The sequence below is a fragment of the Alosa sapidissima genome, chromosome 7 (assembly GCF_018492685.1).
Source record: "Alosa sapidissima isolate fAloSap1 chromosome 7, fAloSap1.pri, whole genome shotgun sequence".
In the NCBI taxonomy this organism is placed as follows: Eukaryota; Metazoa; Chordata; class Actinopteri; order Clupeiformes; family Clupeidae; genus Alosa; species Alosa sapidissima.
In genome coordinates this window covers 24,572,020-24,587,580 of record NC_055963.1, presented here as the reverse complement: position 1 = coordinate 24,587,580, position 15,561 = coordinate 24,572,020, and the positions used below count along the sequence as shown (strand labels likewise).

At 40.0% G+C, this 15,561-nt stretch overlaps 1 protein-coding gene across 2 annotated transcripts; it reads left to right on the top strand.

The window, feature by feature from the left end:
• The first annotated feature begins 2,770 nt into the window (after positions 1–2,770).
• nkain5 (sodium/potassium transporting ATPase interacting 5) lies at positions 2,771–11,755 on the top strand. 2 transcript variants are annotated; one of them, XM_042098966.1, is made up of 7 exons: positions 2,771–3,111; positions 5,074–5,211; positions 6,047–6,127; positions 8,599–8,796; positions 9,868–9,928; positions 10,197–10,283; positions 10,388–11,755. In XM_042098966.1, exons 1-6 carry the CDS (start codon positions 3,058–3,060, stop codon positions 10,268–10,270), a joined length of 606 nt encoding a protein of 201 aa, XP_041954900.1. In that variant the 5' UTR covers positions 2,771–3,057; the 3' UTR covers positions 10,271–10,283; positions 10,388–11,755. The 2 variants fall into 2 exon arrangements, with proteins under 2 accessions (XP_041954900.1, XP_041954901.1); XM_042098967.1 differs by lacking the exon at positions 10,197–10,283.
• Positions 11,756–15,561: the final 3,806 nt, after the last annotated feature.

Genomic DNA, 15,561 nt, shown 5'->3' with positions numbered 1-15,561 from the left:
GAGCCGTAGCCTATAGCCAGTGTTGGGAAGGTTACTTTCAAAACGTATTCCGTCACAGAATACAGAATACATGCCCAAAAATGTAATTTGTAACGTATTCCATTACGTTACTCAATCTGAGTGTAGGAATGCGGCCATCAAATCCTGCTTACTAAACAGGCCTATTCTGGTGTGTTCTTCTGTTCCAAATGGCTGAAGTGTTAGGCCCACATAGGAGAATGTAAAGTCAACTAAGCTACCTGATACAACTATAAAATAGCAAGGTGACCTCTAAAACTACAGCAGGCAACTAGGCTAATCAAACAAACAAAATAAATAGGCTACTTTAAGGGCGTAGCCAGAAATGATAGTTGTGCCTTTGAGATTTTTTGGTGACATTAACCCAGTACAAGTGAGGGGCGCATATGACAGGTGGACCGCAAATGACCTGCAAATGTAAACACTAGTCTACTGTATCAGTGCTCTCAAAATGAATGTGATTGCGTAATGACAATCAAAAACCCCACGTTAAAATATACTACTCGCAAGAATAATTCTTCAGAGGCTGCACCATATAATTCATTTTAAAACGTAAATGTAGATATAATTAGAAAAAAAAATAACCCATAAAGCTATTTTAAAGGAATTATCCGGAGTAAAATGCACTTTAGATAAATTTACGGATGATTGGGAGTACATACGTTGAGTTGACATCCAAATCATGTCATTCGGATGTGTTTTGAGAAAGTTCGATGTTACCGTTTTTAGTCAAAACTCGTTAGCGTGGAAGTGAGAAGGGCATATTATTTCGCCGCTACAAAACGCTATTTTTATACCTCTTGTACAGTTCCAAACAACATTACACTTACGTGGTAGTGAGTAGAGGGTCCCTAAAGCCAAACCGAAGTACCGAACTGAGGGTCCCTAAAGCCAAACCAAACTGTAGAAGAGGTATAAAAATAGCGTTTTGTAGTGGCGAAATAATATGCCCTTCTCACTTCCACGCTAACGAGTTTTGACTAAAAACGGTAACATCGAACTTTCTCAAAACACATCTGAATGACATGATTTGGATGTCAATATGTACTCCCAATCATCCGTAAATTGATCTAAAGTACATTTTACTCCAGATAATTCCTTTAAGTTAGAATAAAAAACTTAAAATGCAGTGCCTATTTTAGAGATGGGTTTGGGGTTGGGTTAGAGATGTGAGTGCAAGATGGCGGGGCTTGGATTTAAACATGGAAACAATTTCATCATAGATTGCTTTCAGGAGCGTCTGGGAAATGGAGTTGTCCTAATTTATTTAGCGTGTGAATCAACTTATGAAACAGAGAAGTATCGTCATGTAATACATTGATTTCAACAATGTAACTGTATTCTAAATACCAACTATTTAACTTGTAACTGTAACGGAATGCAGTTACTCATAATTTGTATTCTGAATAAGTATAACGCCAGTACATGTATTCCGTTACATCCCAACACTGCCTATAGCAATGTAGGCCTAGGTTATTTGCTGTTGAAATTAATAAATGGATAAACTGATAAATTAGGCATACTCACTGTTTTGTCTTCGTTTAGCCTAATGATAGTCTAGCGTAAAGTGTTAAATAAGCAAAAATGTCCCATGTCAAACAGTGCTTGGGGTAGCCTAGCCTGTATAGCCTAGACTGACGTCGATGCTTGAAAGCATTCTGCTTTGGGGAATTATTTGCTATGGTATGGCATGGCCATGGTATTCAAATGTACTGTAGATATGTTCAACATATTGGCTGAAAGTTATGTTATGAAAGTGTTGGTTATGAAAGTGTTAGTTATTAATCTCTAAAGTAGGCTAATGAGTCAAAATCACGCACAACTTCAGACGGCGCTCTCTTCCACCATCTAGCCTGGCCCAGCTAGATGGTGTTTTCCCACCGGTGCTCGTGGTTCAGTCCAACCACAAGGGCAAAAAAGGAAAATTAACGCATCATTTCAAATTTTAACTTCTGAACAGAAACCCGTAACTGTGCTCAATTGACAATCAAAATATGCAACAATAACCCATTTACTGTGTAGAATGGATAACGGATTTTTAAGCCTATTTTTATATTTTTTCATGTGAATTCTGCAAATAAAACATAGCACTGCAAAGCGTTACACGCCCTTGGCAGACACTAATGGGTTCTCATTTTTAGTTATAGAGAATAGTAATTTCTGAGAGATTAGTAGAAATGTGTAATCTTTACAAAGTAAAGATTCTTGAAATATTTGAAATTTCAGACCGAAATTAGGCCTACTGTCAATCCATGTTGTTAATTTCCAACACATTCTGTTTGAAGAATGGCTTTCATTGTCTTACATCTTGCTTATGTTAGTAATCAAACCATAATCAAGCCATAGTTCTCTGTTTCCAGTTATATCTGCCATGTTTAATTTGATCAAAGTTGTATACCTCCCAAAACCAGTGCAACTGCTGGATAACATTCATGTGTATGAGAAGAAATAGATGGGAGAAGGGGGATTCAGATGTATTGCCTTAATTGCCTAGAACGATAATTGTGACTGTAATAAAAAAGAAAAAAAATGTATGCAACTATCAAAAGCATGATGTCCAATTATAATCAACAGGCAATATAAACTTTGTTTTCTATTTGGGGAAGTAGTAGCCTACAATAGGCTACAGACTTTGTCACATTTTATCAGTAAGGAATGATAGACAATCAAGGTTGTGGTGTGGATGCATAATATGTGTGCGGTCATCCCTGACAGCCCCTCCTGCTGTTGTCAGTCGCTGGCACAACGGGGTGTGTACGGGCCAGCTCCTCCTCTTCTGCACCTCAAAGACGGCTAACATTAGCCTACTTCATTGCATCTGCCCGCCACGCTAGCCCACCCCTTCCCCTCGCTGACATCGTGTTGTGGGGTGTTGTGTTGTTGTGTAGTCTACGCTTGGTTGAACCATAGCTGCTTGCAAAAACTCAGAAACACATAGTTTAATTAGTCAGTGATTAAGCATGATCGGATTATTTTATTATTTCTGAAAAAAGGTGCATTTCACATTTCATTTCTCGCCGAGCGCTTTTTGAAGAAAGAATGGGTTGCTGTTCCGGACGATGCATGCTGATATTCATTTGCACTCTGCAACTGGTAAGTCTATTCTCAAGATTTGTATCAAACATAGGCCTACATAAAGTGCTGATACCAAGTTAATTGACTACTTATAAGGGTCTATTTTGCTTTATGATGCTAAATGAGGTCTATATCATATGAAGTCTTCAATCGTAACAGTGGGTATTTGTTATAATCAACTAATCTGTTGTCTGAAAGGTTGGTGATAAACAAATTAAACTAAATGTGGTTATGCAAACTGATATAGTTTCCAAAGAGACATGATTACACAACTTTGGTCTTCTTTTTTTATACTTTAAATCATAAACCAATATGTCTATTATTTCAACTGGTTGCAAATATTTAGTTAGTTTTCTCCCATGTTATTAGTTGAATAAATGCGTTTGTGTTGTATTTTAAAATGATTAGTCATTCATATAAATAACTGAATAAATATACATTCATTCATAAGAGTAAAAAAGTAGCCAACGTGTACAGTGAGGATGTGTATACTTTTGACATAATCTCCAAAGTCAAATCTCTTGTTCCCTCTCAATGATTTAAGTGGAAACTACAATGTGATTCCATTTTCTTTGGGAATGTTAAATAAATAACATAGCATCTCATGCATCCAGTCAATTTTCCTCTTGTCAGCATATAGTACTCGGGGAACAACCTGGTGTTTTACTGCAAACATATGTTTACAAATAATTTTTCAAGATATCCTTGTCTCATGACGGGCCCATGCGTATTAGACAGGTTGAAGTTTTCTCTATCAAAAGGTTGTACAAACACAGAAGTATACCATGTGTCCCAGAATACACTGGTGTGTCAATGTCTATTTCACAGATTATTTTTGCTCTGATCTGTATTCCGCTGTGAGTCCAGGGAGAATCTGTTGAACAAGATCCTCTTAAAATGAACCAAAACTCATCTTGATTATGGTGGACAACACAGTACATGGTTGAGCCTTTTCTATTATTTTATTTTGCATTTTTCACTGATGATTTTGTTCCAAATATGAATCAGTGTCTTTCACTCAAGGCTACCATGATCACAGCCATCTTGCCTTCCATAAGTTCAGAACCCAGTATAGGAAACTGATAAAGTGACGCCTGAAGATATTAAATGATAATGGAATATAAGATCCAGTATTGTGAGTCCTCCTCACCTTGACTCCTGACACCATTAGCCAAGAGTTATGATCACAACACTGCCGTTCCAATCACCACCCCACATCAAGGAATACAAAACCAAACCAGAGTGAATGTGTATCTGCCCCACCATTTGGAGCGTAAGAGAAAAGGCCTGTGAATTTTTGATCAGAGGCAAAGCTTCTGACTGTGTGATGCAAAGCAGCCATAGTGTTATGGAGAGAGGGAAAGGGGGGTATAGAGTGGGGGAAGGGGGTGGGTGAGGGTGCCTTTATTCGAGGGGGAGGGGTGGTAACCAGGCAGGGGCTGGGTGACTGATTTTATCACCATGCTACACAGTGCATCATGAAAGGCAGGCTGAAGGATGTGTCCCCCACCATCCAGCCGTCCCACTCACCCATTCCCACACCCTGTCCCGCCCCCTCTGACTGATTGAGCAGAGACGACCTCACAGGAGAACGCTCATCTCCCCGGTCAGGGTGCTCTCTGACATGCATTGTTCCCCCTTGGGTCTGTTACCTTGGCAACCCGGAGTGAGAACCTTGTATGTGGAAAGAAAAAATAAGAGGCAGAGGTTTTGTCGCCTCTCTCAGGAGGTGGAGTCTCTGTTATCTTTGTCTTCAGGTCAAAGGTGCCACTGTCTGTCATAGCATGTTGATAGTTTTGCGGCCACTGGGGCATTGTCGGCCATAGGAATGTGGTTCGAGCAAATGAATAGTGGTAAATTCATGAGCAGGGCAAAGATAAGTTTGTGCTAACATATTCCACCGTCTTTCTCCCTCTCTCTCTCTCTCCCTCCCTCTCCCTCTTATTTGATTTCTCTCTCTCTCTCTTCTTTCATCTCAAGTTAACAGCACTGGAGAGACAGGTGTTTGATTTCCTGGGTTACCAATGGGCTCCAATCCTGGTGAATTTCTTGCACATTGTTGTTGTCATCCTAGGCCTGTTTGGTACTGTCCAGTACAGACCTCGCTATGTTGTGCTTGTGAGTACCATTTCATCATTCATTTGAACAGATTAATAATATATGCATTGAGATGTCAGACTATGGTGCAGCTAGAAAAACAATTTTAACAAATGTGTTGCAGATTCTCTCTCTCTCTATATATAATACCCTGGGCACCAATGTTTGAATGGTTTTCAAAAGACTAATATGATTCACTAGCTAGGGACAGTACAACAATGGTTCCTTCAGTGTTTGGTGAAGATGTATGCAGTTATTCCAAGAAGAACATTTTGTTCCGTGAGCACAACCATAATACCGTAAAAAGGACTCAGGCTATGATTTGCTGTTTCTTATGTCTAATTTATGAAACAGGGTGCATATAGGGGACAGGGCTTTTCTTTTAACAGAGCGTAGAAGAATTTAGTAGTGGCATTTACCATGAGAAATTATTAAACATTTTATATTGCCTGAATCCACTCCTTCAAAAACAGTAGTGAATTGCAACAAGCACATTGCTTTGTGTTCATTTACTAGCAAAACGCTACATGGTAGGATTAAGTAACCTTCAAATGAGTTCGGAAAAGAATGTGTGGTTTTCAGAATATATACCTGAATGAGAGAATGTGTTCATGTGTTCTTGAAACCCGTGGAACATTTGTAATCATTTTAATGAGGGTCTGTTAAGTGGACTGACCTCATGTATCCTTACAGTGGGTTAGCTTTTGCATATTTTTTTTTGAGAGGAAATCTTTTACAGAAAGAACAATAGATTCCATCGGAATTACCTCAGTCACACAACACCTAACAACCTTGACTTATTCTTCCAATGCCTGCACTCCTTGAGATTTCAAATTCTGTTTTGTTCATCCACCAGTACCTAACATGGACTGTGTTTTGGGTCGGCTGGAACATATTTGTGTGTTGCCTCTACCTTGACCTTGGCGGCCTTTCCAAGGTAAGAAAGTGCATCAGTATTTTCCTTCTAGAATTTACAACATATTGTCTATCAATTTTAACAAAAACAAATCATAATTAAAGCTGCAGTTGGCAAAATTGTTTTGATCATCATTGAAAACGACACTATGCTCCGACAGAACACCATAAATCAGCCGGTTTTAGAAAAAAAAACCCTGCACTTCTACCTCCACCTAGAGCCTGTTATTTGTTTTGCAAAAATTCACAGCTCCCGGTTCTTCTGGTCCAATCAGAGCAGGGTTGTGTGAGATCTGACTGAATCACAGTCTGGTGCAGTCTGGTGCGCATTGACGAGCACAAACTCGATGAGAGGGTGCTCGGAGGTAGTGGGGGAGGGACATGAGAGTTGTAAACATTCAAAATTTTGGCTAAGTCCCCTAAATCTGTCAGACTTGCCAACTGCAGCTTTAAGTAATAAAGAAAACGAACCTTTTGCTATTTTTAATCATTTGCTTGCTTTCTCTAATTTTCCTCATGGCTACTTTTCTTTACCCTTCCTTCCGCTGCTTCAGCTTCACCCCCCTCTCTACTCTCTCTCTCTCTCTCTCTCTGTCATCTGACCCCCCCCCCCCCTCCCATGCACCTGTTTCCTAGCCATACCCAACAGCTTAAAAGCCCCACCCACCAAATAGTGAGGTAGCAGCTGGTAGCAAACATCATCTGGTGACCTGATGGGTTTTATGAATGAGCCATTTGCCTGACCTAGATATGGCCTCAAATGTGCTCTGTGTATAAGTAGAGGGTGAGCAGGATATATAAACCAATAACAGTTAATGACTATATCAACAACATTATTATAGAGAAATAGCATGGGGCTAGTCAGTAAGGAAGGCACTGCAAATATGGCTATAGAAGAGAATATTAAGAGAGGCCATTGTTAACCTTTATGTGGCTTGTGACCTGTTGTTTTTTCATGATCATCTTATTGAAATACACTTGACGGACACCTCTGATATAAATAAGTAGCCACATTTTACCCAAGACTGTAAACAAGAAACCAAATCTAACTTCTAAAAATGAATATACGTAAAAGTTTAGGCTATTTATTTCCCAGGTCTTGGCCTTCGACTCCTAACTCTAAAACCGTAGACTTAAAGGAGAATTCCGGTGTGATATTGACCTAAAGTGTGTTGAAACATGATACCGAGTGTGAATGTATGTCTCATAGCCCATCTCGGCTTGTCCCCTGCACTCCGAAATCTGGCGCTAGTTAGCCGATGCTACCAACAGCTTTTTCAATGGGGGTTCCTCGGGCATCGGCCTAGCCAAGCAAATAAATCACTGTTTTACACCATTTACGAGGCTCAACGTATCTCCACACTTAATTGGTAGACTTCCGAGGGCCCTGACATTTAAAATGAGACATTGAGAACTTTGAAAAAGCACTGGTAGTTCACTTACAAGACGATTTATACAGACAGTATCTTCACAAAATTTAGCGTTTGCAGCCATCTTGAATTTAGTCACGATAAGTCGAGCGACGAGTATGAATGAACAGGTATGATAAGGGATCAGATTCCAAAAATAATTCTGTGGAAATGCATGGATTCCAGTTGCTGCTACTGGAAAAAACTGGAATCCATGCATTTCCACAGAATTATTTTTGGAATCTGATCCCTTATCATACCTGTTCATTCATACTTGTGAAGATACTGTCTGTATAAATCGTCTTGTAAGTAAACTACCAGTGCTTTTTCAAAGTTCTCAATGTCTCGTTTTAAATGTCAGGGCCCTCAGAAGTCTACCAATGAAGTGTGGAGATATGTTGAGCCTTGTAAATGGTATAAAACAGTGATTTATTTGCATGACTAGGCCGATGCCCGAGGCACCCCCATTGAAAAAGCTGTTGGTAGCATCAGCTAACTAGCACCCGATTTGCGGAGTGCAGTGGACAAGCCGAGATGGGCTATGAGACATATGTTCACACTCGGTATCATGTTTCAACACACTTTAGGTCAATATCACACCGGAATTCTCCTTTAAGACTTAAGCTCTTATGTTATAGTGAAGTTGAGGGGAGTGTATGTCAGGGGTAATAGTAACCGAATCAAGCTCCATACATGTGTGCAGTTTTACTCTCAACCCCACAGGGTAAAACAAACCACAATCCAGCTGCAAATCAGATATTTAAGCGCATGGTGGAGCTGCGGCACAAGCAGCAGCATTGGTACCTCAAGTGTCCACAGGGCCCCGGGTTCAAGTCTGACTCACGGTCATTTCCTCATCCCACCTCTTTTCTCTCTCTCCCACTTGCTTCCTGTCACTCTTCATTGTCCTATCCAATAAAGTGCAAAAATACCCCAAAATACTGTATACTTTAAAAAATGATATTTAACATCATGGTTGGCTTACTTTTGCAGTGTTTTTGCACCATGAGTTTGAGATGAGTGATGACCATGACAACCACCCCTCCACTCCACTCATTCACTATTACGTACCGTGTCATTTCAGGACAGTAACTACCTCTCTCTGGGAGTGTCCTCTCATTCCTCCTGGTGGAAGGAGAATGCCCCGGGATGTGACGACAGAGACCTTCCCGCCACTAGGTGGCAGAGTCTGGAGAGCCCGGCACTGATCTCATCTCTAGGTTGCATGCTGGAGTATCAGTACATAGAGGTGCTGCACAGTGCCCTGCAACTTTTCATATCTGTAAGTACATGGGGGAATTACAAAGACATACTGGCACACAGACATGGAGATGTTGTACTGTACACTGTATTAGCTCCCCACATCTCAGGTGAGGCAGACGGTATAGAGATACATACCATGAGGGGATTTCATTTAATGTAAAAAAAAAAATGTATGAATGTGTAACTCTTAAGGAACTGAAAATAGTTTTAGGGGTAAGTCAGTGGCTGAAGTAGGTCTTTAATGGTGCAGTCCGCAATTTCAAGCTGATAAAATTCTTCTTACATTCTGCGAACATCTCATCATGATCAACTAGCTGCCCATCCTATGAGTACACAAAAGATCTCTGTAGGCAGCCTGGGCTCCAAAAACAGGAAACAAACAAAGTGAGGGCAGCCTGTCCCCCCAAACAAAAACTAAAGACTATATGGATTTTCTCTGGGAATACTGAGGGAGGGGTGAGCTACCTCTCTGGTGTGTTTTGTTTGACCCTTGCTGAAAATATAATGTACGTTGTTTTGGACAAAAGCGTATGGTAGGAAATGTAAATGTTAACATAAACAAAAACATAAACAAACGCGATGTCATGCACAATCGCTGACTGCACCTTTTACCAAAATACAGGTGTGCTCTGGACTGTTGAAGATTAGAAAAGATAATTATATTTGAAGGCTTCAGAAATTTCTGATAACTTCAGAACATACAGTATGCAAATTTAGAGCCACATTAAGGCATGCACACAAATGTTCACACATACACTTCAACGTAAGTCCTAATACATGAAATAGATACACACATATATACACACAGACACATACATGCCTTTAGGTAGGGCAGCCTGTATCCCAAAAGCACTCCAACACATGCACAGCATAGGAGCGGTATGTACAGTGCATTCATAATTCTAATCACACAGTGCATAGACGTGGTTTAGGTGTGTATTCATGTCAATATGTGTTCTATTTGAAGGCGAATACACCTGTATGTCTTGTATATATGAGACTCAGCAGTTTCCATGGTGATGCTACATTAATTTTGGTCTACCGGTGTGTGTGTGTGTGTGTGTGTGTGTGTGTGTGTGTGTGTGTGCAGCTTCTGGGATTTGTATACGCCTGCTACGTGCTCAGTGTCTTCAATGAAGAGGAGGACACCTGTAAGTGACCTTCTCTTCGTTTACTCGCTCCCTCATTCCCTCTCCAACATCTCCCTGTCCTTTGGATTTCTGTTCTTTCTATCTGTTTTTCCCAAATAGTCACTTCACATGCTTGCCTCCGTCTCCCTTCTTTGTAAAACACTTTGATACATAATACATGAGGCTGAAGATTTATCATTTCACTTCCTTAACATCCCCCTTTTGTCAGCCATATTGCCTTTTTGTTTCATCGGTTTTGTATTTCCCTGCATTTGCTTTTGGCTTTCAGTTGATTTCATTGGTGGATTTGATCAGTTCCCTGTCTTGCATGGCAATGAGAAAGCATCCCATCTCTTTCTTTAATACTCACTTTTGTGTAAGTACTGTACTTCGACTGTCCATCCACACACAACTTGGTCTTGCATTTAAATGTAATTGTCTTTTGATGTTCCACATTTATTTTTTCTATTTTTCTTTTAGATCTCTACAAATGAGGCATCAGTCAGCCCTTCGAGAAAAATACTGACAGGACAGACTGATTAAAAGGGATTACAGTGAGAAAAAAACACATTGCTCAGCATATAAGTAACTTTAAGGCAGACGAGACGACATATGGAGATCATCACTCGCTCCTTTCTCCACATACATTCACCCGGTTAATAAAATAGGGATGTTGATGCCAGCAGTCTAGGCAGGGTAAAAATTTTGCATTGGACTGTGAGTTCAAATTCAACCGGCGCTCAAGCGTTTACAATTGCCCAAAACTGAGTCACAAAATACATGCAGATGCAACAAAAAATGCCCCGAAGGCAGACTTTAAAGTTTTTCGCTGCATGTTCCGAGTTATCTCTGATGATGGCAGAGGCAGAATACAAGGAAGGATGCCCCTCTCAGCTCCTGATTTACTATGGGCATTTTCACATTAAGCCATTTTACAGCTCCACTCCCATATCTGGCTCCCGAGGCTTAGCCTCTTGGCCTCTCAATGGGAGCGTGAGTCATACACTGAAAGATGACAAAGAGCCATAGCTAGAGCCTCTGGTCCCAGGTCACTTGGAAGAGAACTCGGCCAGACGCTTCTGTCGAGGTGGGATTCCCAATGCTAGATTCAGTAAGTAGGCCAGCTACTTAAATGCCATGTATCTTTTGATAATTAATGAACACAACATTTTGGTACGAGTGTGTCATGTACATGTTTCTGTATGTGTGTGTGTGTGTGTGTGTGTGTGTGTGTGTGTGTGTGTGTGTTGTCTATAATAGTGACTTCTGTGTGGGTGACACATTAGAGCACACATAGTATATGTTGTAAATAGCACCATGTGAATCACTTGTAAAAGTGGCGTATGGTATAGTGAACCCTATGGTGTGTTCAACACTGCCACCTAGTGACAGCTTGTGAAAATATTTTGTATGATAGTGCTGTGCCAAAGGGCAAATTACCACATTTTACATTTCCCAACAAACATACTGGCTCCAAGGAGATCAGAAATGACCGTGTTTAGTCTTTACCAGGAAGTGAGGGCTTATGGAATAATCTATTCCATACAATGGAATAACATATGTGTGTATCCTGTAAGAATTGAGGTAAAAGTAAATTGCTGATTCCTCCAGTCTATGATCCAGTCACACTCATCTATCACCATCTGAAGAATGGTGTAATGGAGTTCTTTCACATACAAATCATCAAAATCATCCCATATGCCAAGAGAGGGTTATTAGTGTCCTTGAAATATGTGTACTGATTGTATGTATTCCACACTGTTCTTGTAAAGTGATGATGAAAACCTACTGTGATATTCATGTTTTGTGTTTAAAAGTAAAATGCAAATAAACCAAATGTTGATGTCACGAGTGCCTCTTTTAATATGGGCATGGGGACACCACGTTCAAAATACTCAAACACTTGATATGGTAGCTTTCATGTGTATTTGATGTATTATTATCAACAGACATGATGCTGCTGCCGTTGCAAAGCTACAGGCAGCATTTTTTAAAACACTCATACAACTGTGCACATGGGGTTGTCAGCGTATTGGTACAACGCTCTTTCTGTGCTGGGATGTATGATCTACTATATTTTTTATAAAGCCGTATCTACAGTCCTCATATACAGGTGCTGGTCATATAATTAGAATATTATCAAAAAGTTGATGTCAGTAATTCCATTCAAAAAGTGAAACTTGTATATTATATTCATTCATTACACAGAGACTGATACATTTCAAATGTTTATTTCTTTTCATTTTTATAGTAACTGACAACTAATGAAAATCACAAATTCAGTATTTCAAAAAATGTGAATATTGTGAAAAGGTTCAATATTGACACCTGGTGCCACACTCACACACCCCATTAAATGGTCTCTCAGTCTAGTTCTATAGGCTACACAATCATGGGGAAGACTGCTGACTTGACAGTTGTCTAAAAGATGACAATTGGAACCTTGCACAAGGAGGGCAAGACACAAAAGGTCATTGCTAAAGAGGTTGGCTAACAGAGCTCTGTGTCCAAGCACATTAATAGAGAGGCCAAGGGAAGGAAAAAATGTGGTAGAAAAAAGTGTACAAGCAATAGGGATAACTGCACCCTGGAGAGGATTGTGAAACAAAACCCATTCAAAAATGTAGGGGAGATTCACAAAGAGTGGACTGCAGCTGGAGTCAGTGCTTCAAGAACCACCACGCACAGACGTATGCAAGATGGGTTTTAGCTGTCGCATTCCTTGTGTCAAGCCACTCTTGAACAAGAGACAGCGTCAGAAGCGTCTCGCCTGGGCTAAAGACAAAAAGGACTGGACTGCTACGGAGTGGTCCAAAGTAATGTTCTCTGATGAAAGTAAAATTATTTTGCATTTCCTTTGGAAATCAAGGTCCCAGAGTCTGGAGGAAGAGAGGAGAGGCACAGAATCCACGTTGCTTGAAGTCCAGTGTAAAGTTTCCAGTCAGTGATGGTTTGGGGTGCCATGTCATCTGCTGGTGTTGGTCCACTGTGTTTTCTGAGGTCCAAGGTCAACGCAACCGTCTACCAGGAAGTTTTAGCTTTTATGCTTCCTGCTGCTGACCAACTTTATGGAGATGATTTAATTTTCCAACAGGACTTGGCACCTGCACACAGTGCCAAAGCTACCACTACCTGGTTTAAGGACCATGGTATCCCTGTTCTTAGTTGGCAAGCAAACTCGCCTGACCTTAACCCCATGGTATTGTAAAGAAGAAGATGCGATATGCCAGACCCAACAATGCAGAAGAGCTGAAGGCCACTATCAGAGCAACCTGGGCTCTCATAACACCTGAGCAGTGCCACAGACTGATCGACTCCATGCCACGCCACATTGCTGCAGTAATTCAGGCACAAGGACCCCCAACTAAGTATTGAGTGCTGTACATGCTCATACTTTTCAGTTGGGCAACATTTCTAAAAAAAACTTTTTTTGTATTGGTCTTAAGTAATATTTTAATTTTCTGAGATACTGAATTTGGGAATTTCATTAGTTGTCAGTTATAATCATCAAAATGTAAAGGTGCCATGTGTAATGTCCGCCAAAAATCAATTCATACTCCACATTCCATAAAAAATGGGGGCAGTATACCTCCAGAAAGTGAGCTGGTTTACCCTAGAGTAACAACCGAGACTCGTGTATTGCAGTTTGGTTAGCGGTTATGTTGTCCGCATACTGCCTCCCATGGCCGAAACTGGTATTATGACACCTGTCGGGCTGTGGCTAGTAATTTAGCATGCTAATTCAGGTTGATATCTCTGCAGCACTATACCTTGTTATTTTTTTAATGACATCATCGCCCTTATTTCTTCTCATTCTTTTGATGCGTGTAGCTCATCTTTTGGATATTTTTACCTCAATTCTTACACATGGCACCTTTAAAGAAATAAACATTTGAAATACATCAGTCTGTGTGTAATGAATGAATATAATATACAAGTTTAACTTTTTGTATGGAATCACTGACATACATTAACTTTTTGATGATATTCTAATTATATGACCAGCACCTGTATGTTTAAAACACTGAGAAATTCTCCACTTTGCAATTTCTTATTCCCTAACCGTATTATTAAAACAGCCCACCAATGGAGTAATCTGTCAGCACTGTGAAGTGAAGCGAATTTAAGGTGAGCTTGTAAGAGATCCTGCACAATTTCAGTCTGAATATATTTGTGGCTGTGAAATTCAACTGATTGAAAGTGACTGTGCTTAGAAAAAATCCAAGTACAAAAAGGTATTTAATGTTGGTAGCAATATTAACATAATGGTAAAATCTGTTCTTCTGCTGAAATGTATTAAAGTAACACCTCTTCAACTTACATGTAATGATATGGATAATGGTAATGAGAAAATGATCCAAACAGGACACACAATATCCTTCAAGACAAATAATAATACCATCACAGTGTTGAGTGAGCATTGACCAAAACCTAAAACAGACATTGTCCTTGAATGTTTCCACCCTGTGAGTCAGGTATAGCCTGGGTGCCAACATTTGAGTTCGGGAAATTCGGTCTGGCATTGCTCCATTGTGGAAGTATGCTCGCCCTATATCGGGCGGACCAATCAAATCAGGCTTTACGATGATGGACAGGTGAGCAACAGCGCCTGGTCTATCACGTCATCTGAGCACGCTTAGATTAGGCTTATGTTTGAAACAAAAACGCTGTGGCTAGAAGGATACATGGCTTTTAAGACCCCATACGGAAAATTCATATTATTTAATGAGGTTGTCACTGAAAACTATTATTATTTATATGAAAACTTTGGGCAAAATTGAGATGTGGGAAAACTCGTGGTTTCACTTTCATCAAGGGAAAACAGCGCTGTTGCATTGCGACATGTTCCCTCGTTCGTTTGAAATCTCTGATTGACCACCTGTTCGAGGGATTTGCGACAGCCTTTCCTAGCTGTTTAACATGTTTGTAGCATATTACTGTCAGGGTTCCTACACATTTTCCATTTCAAAATTCCATACTTTTTCCATACTCAAATATTCAAACTTCTCGGTAGATTTTTCTGACCATATTCTAGACATTGTCAATGGAGCGTTCTATTAGCATTTGAAGAGCTGTATAATAATGTTTATTATTAACTTGTTAGCCCTCAGAAAACACTTGCCCATTGTTGGATACTTTTCATTGGGGAAGTGCTGTGTTGTTTAGTTCTCTGTAGATACAGCATAGCCTACATACAGAGGTGGAAAAAGTACGAAAATATTGTACTCAAGTAAAAGTACCAATACCTTGATGAAATATTACTCAAGTACAAATTAAAATACTGATCTGAAAATGTACTTAAGTTAAAGTAAAAAGTAGTTAATTTAAAATGTACTTTAAATAAAAGTTACTTAGTTACTTTTTTTTTTTTGGGGGGGGGGTACCAGAACAACCAGTTTTACCAGAGACTTTCTAATGAGGAGATACAGCACTCAAAAAATCCTCCATAGTAATGCATGGGGTTAGTCAGTTGTCTACAAATATCACAACCCTTCCGCGGCAAAACGTTGACATGTGAATACATGGAGCCAATCATGTGGTGTGCTGTGAAGACATCGTGCCAATCATCTGTTGTGATCTCGCTGCTGGAGCAAGATTGGTGTCGTGAAACCTTATGCACACACATTTCTGCCGAAATAGATGCACGATAAGTG

Coding starts and splice junctions, on each gene's coding strand:
- nkain5 (XM_042098966.1), top strand. CDS start 3,058: ATGGGTTGCTGTTCCGGACGATGCATGCTGATATTCATTTGCACTCTG. Junction 3,112..5,073: donor TCATTTGCACTCTGCAACTG/GTAAGTCTATTC, acceptor TTTCATCTCAAG/TTAACAGCACTGGAGAGACA. Junction 6,128..8,598: donor ACCTTGGCGGCCTTTCCAAG/GTAAGAAAGTGC, acceptor GTGTCATTTCAG/GACAGTAACTACCTCTCTCT.